This window comes from Nannobrachium achirus (assembly GCF_963921795.1).
Source record: "Nannobrachium achirus genome assembly, chromosome: 2".
NCBI lineage: Eukaryota > Metazoa > Chordata > Actinopteri > Myctophiformes > Myctophidae > Nannobrachium > Nannobrachium achirus.
Window position 1 is genome coordinate 72,735,202 of NC_137811.1, and position 3,622 is coordinate 72,738,823.

General features: G+C 45.1%; 1 protein-coding gene across 1 annotated transcript in view; it reads right to left on the reverse strand.

Annotated features, from left to right (window-relative positions):
• The window catches only part of LOC308300414 (NACHT, LRR and PYD domains-containing protein 3-like), a gene marked incomplete at both ends in the record, with an annotated part of 87,878 nt that extends 84,572 nt beyond the window's left edge, over nt 1-3,306 (reverse strand). Inside the window, one exon of the mRNA XM_080744243.1 lies at nt 3,203-3,306. Coding sequence (XP_080600369.1) covers nt 3,203-3,306 — 104 coding nt within the window. The remainder of the gene's footprint in view (nt 1-3,202) is intronic.
• Nucleotides 3,307-3,622: the final 316 nt, after the last annotated feature.

Below are 3,622 nucleotides of genomic sequence, written 5' to 3' on the forward strand. Positions count from 1 at the left end.
TGGCCTGAAAACGTTGAACACCCCTGATGCAAAGAAATCGGGCCTCTTCCTTACTTCCTTCCCAGGTTGTGACGGTTGTCAAGGCAACGTACAATGGATTGTTTGTTTGGACGGTTGGCATAGCAACGTACATATGTGCCGTTTCAACTCTTCAGTATGTACTACTATTTATGAAAATGTCCTTCAAATGCTTTTTTTCCCCACGTTTCTTTCCCTGTTTTGCCTTTCTAATGTTTATGGATCTTACTAAAAGACAGAATGAATTGATACAGGGCGCACTTTTGTCGTATTTTGAGGTTGGGGAATCAATATGAATGGCGATGTATACGAGAAATGACTGTGATTCTGCTGTACTGCTCCTACTTTGCTCTTTGCCCTCCCCTTGTCTTGTTGCTTGATGTTTTGTTGTATTACCTTGCCTGTTGTTTTGATGTACGTATCACTTTGCTTATTGTAACTCGCTGCGTGTGTGTGCGTGCATGCGTTTGTGACTGCCTGGAGTTGGAAGTCTAGAAAAGCCCTAAGCTCATTGGCTAATTTACTCATGACAGGACCACTGAGAGTTGGCTAAGATACGTGAGAGCGGAGTGTGGGAACCCATAGCCTGGGGCGCTGCCTCCCATAGCCTGGGGCGCTGCCTCCCACACACACCCTTCATTCTAGCGCACATACTGAGACGTCATGCCCTCAAGTCTAGGGTGACATTCACAGCGCAAAATGTTCTGAGCACAACCCAGACCTGCATGGGCCCGATGGTGAAATACAGAAACTCTATTTCTCTGGTCGGGTTCCGACGGGCTTGCAGGGCTCCCACAGGAAGTAGAACGGACACTGTGTGTCACTGGTCTATCGCCCTCTAGCCACCTGTCATGCGAACTACAGCGTTTTCAATCACTGTTGCGTCTCCGTGTAAACACAGATTTAAAAGTGACAACGCAACGGCACTTTGACGTTTTCTGTTCTGATCGTTGTGGTCTAAACGGAGTTCACATGCAGAATGATGCTGCGAACCTTCACAGTTCACTTTTCAGTTGATCTGAAAACATTCAAAAAGGTGTCGTTTTGACCAAACTCGCAATGTGGGAAAATGTTTCTGCAGCCATGATGAATACATGTCAATGGAGCCTGATTATGGATCCCACTGGAGAAGATGGATGGAAACGGTATATAGCGCTCGTTTTCACCAGGGTCTGCAGGATAGCTACTCACCAGCATCGGCAGGTTAGCATTTCACCAGGTTAGCATTCACCAGCGTTAGTTTGACTGAGGTTAAGGTTGGGTTAGGTTAGAGTTAGGGTTAAGGTTAAAGTTAAGGTTAGGGTTAGGGTTAGGGTTAGGGTTAAAGGACCAGGTCACCTCTGGGACAACCAGATCTTATTTTATTGTTGTGTGGGACACGATCAACACAATCCTGAGTTATTTTTTGTGTTCAATCTGTGTTTTTAGATATTTTAGTATTTCAGCCGATTTCAGCATGCTACAACTGGTCATATGATGCAAAATGCATCATATGACCAGTTGTAGCATGCTGAAATACTAACATATCTAAAAACACAGATTGAACACAAAAAATAATTCAGGATTGTGTTGATCGTGTCCCACACAACAATAAAATAAGACCTGGTTGTCCCAGAGGTGACCTGGTTCTTTAAGGTTAGGGTTAAGGTCAAGGTTAAGGTTAGGGTTAGGGTTAAGGATAGGTTTAGGTTTTGGTGCACCTCTGCCGCGGTCCAAGTGACTACAATGGAGTGCTCCCTACATCCGGTTCAGCCAATCACAAGCTTCAAAAATGAGTCCGAGGCGTGGTTATCCATCTTTCCCAGTGGGATCCATAATCACGCGTCAATGGACAGCCGGATGTCCTGACTACAGTATTTCGCGAGGCCTCATGGGAAACTGAGTCTTTTCCCTCACTCCCGCCTGTAGAAGAGCACTGGCTATTGGTTACCATGGTAACCAGTTAAGATGTCCCTGGATGTTAACAGCGCACTTCAAGGGGGAACTATTCCATGTGTTCAATCATTAATCACAATTATGACAATTAATCATCAACTTGGATTTTTGTTAAATGGTGACGACAGCCCCCCCTGCTGGGGGTTGAAAAGTCGATGTTTTATGGTGAGTACGACGTGAATAAATAATTGAGTTAATTCTTATCGAAGTCCGTTGGAGTGCAACTAATGGAGCCCGGCCTTCAGCGCAGCGTGTTTATTCACACAAGAAAATGTTCAGTTTTCAATTAAAGTAAATCTCTATTATTCGCTCGGCGGTGGCCGCAGATAAATTGAAGTGATTGCAAAAAAAAAAAACTAACGTTGAAATAATGCAACGCGGGGCCTGAATGCATTCCTGGGCAAAAAAATAATAAAAACATTTTATTTGAGAGAGAGAGAGAGAGAGAGAGAGAGAGAGAGAGAGAGAGAGAGAGAGAGAGAGAGAAAGAGAGAAGCAAGAAATAATGGACACAAATATCATCAGAGCATTGAGCCATGTTGACAGAGTGCTGACTGCAATTAGTTTATACACGTGTGTGTGTGTGGGGGGGGGGGGGGGGGGGGGGGGGGGATTTGTTTTGACCCCCGTCGGCAGTTTAGCTACTCACCAGCATCAGTTTTACTGAGGTTAGGGTTAGGTTTGGGCATAGTTTTACTGAGGTTAGGGTTAGGTTTGGGCATAGTTTTACTGAGGTTAGGGTTAGGTTTGGGCATAGTTGTACTGAGGTTAGGGCCCCCAGATGAGATATGAAGAAGAAGTAAATATACTAAATAAAACATTTGAAGTAAAAAAAGTAGTCAAGGATTTAAGTAAATAAACTGAGTACACTGAGTTTCTTCCTGGGGAGGCAGTGGCTCAGGGGTAGAGAAACCGTCCTAGAACGCGGAGGCCGGAGGGTTCCCGAAGGGAGGGTCCTTGAGCAAGACTCTGAACCCCTAGTTGCTCCCTGTAGGTTGGTGCCTTGCATGGTTTCCTCTGTCATCGCTGTGTGTGTGTGTGTGTGTGTGTGTGTGTGTGTGTGTGTGTGTGTGTGTGTGTGTGTGTGTGTGTGTGTGTGTGTGTGTGTGTGTGTGTGTGTGTGTGTGTGTGTGTGTGTGTGTGTGTGTGTGTGTGTGTGTGTGTGATGAACAATGTATGTAGACTTTACATAGATTGTGTAAATCACCTTCGAGAAAGGCTCTATATAAATTCACCATTTACCATTCACCAGGAGTGACAGGAGGTCCAGGTGTGGTTGGAGGTCCAGGTCCAGGTCCAGATGAAGGAAACAACATGGATGCTCTCCAGACTCTCAGCCCTCCTGCTGTCCATGCTCTGTGGTAAGAGAGACGACCATGCAGCCCCATCGTCTGCTAAATGCTTACACTGTCATTCATACATGATATAAGGTGTGAGAAGAGTGTCAACATATTGTCACCATGTCTCCTCCTACAAGACACTCAACAAACAGCCTTTTAGTCTCCTGGACACACGAGGATGTCTTAAACTGCCATCCAAGTAGCTGAAAAGTAGCTCACCATTCTACTTTTATGTACTTTTAAAATGACTAGCTCAACATGATCTACCCATCCAAAATGTTTTAGCTGAGGGCCTGAAGAGGGCTTTGGAATAGCAGCACTGGCGTTAC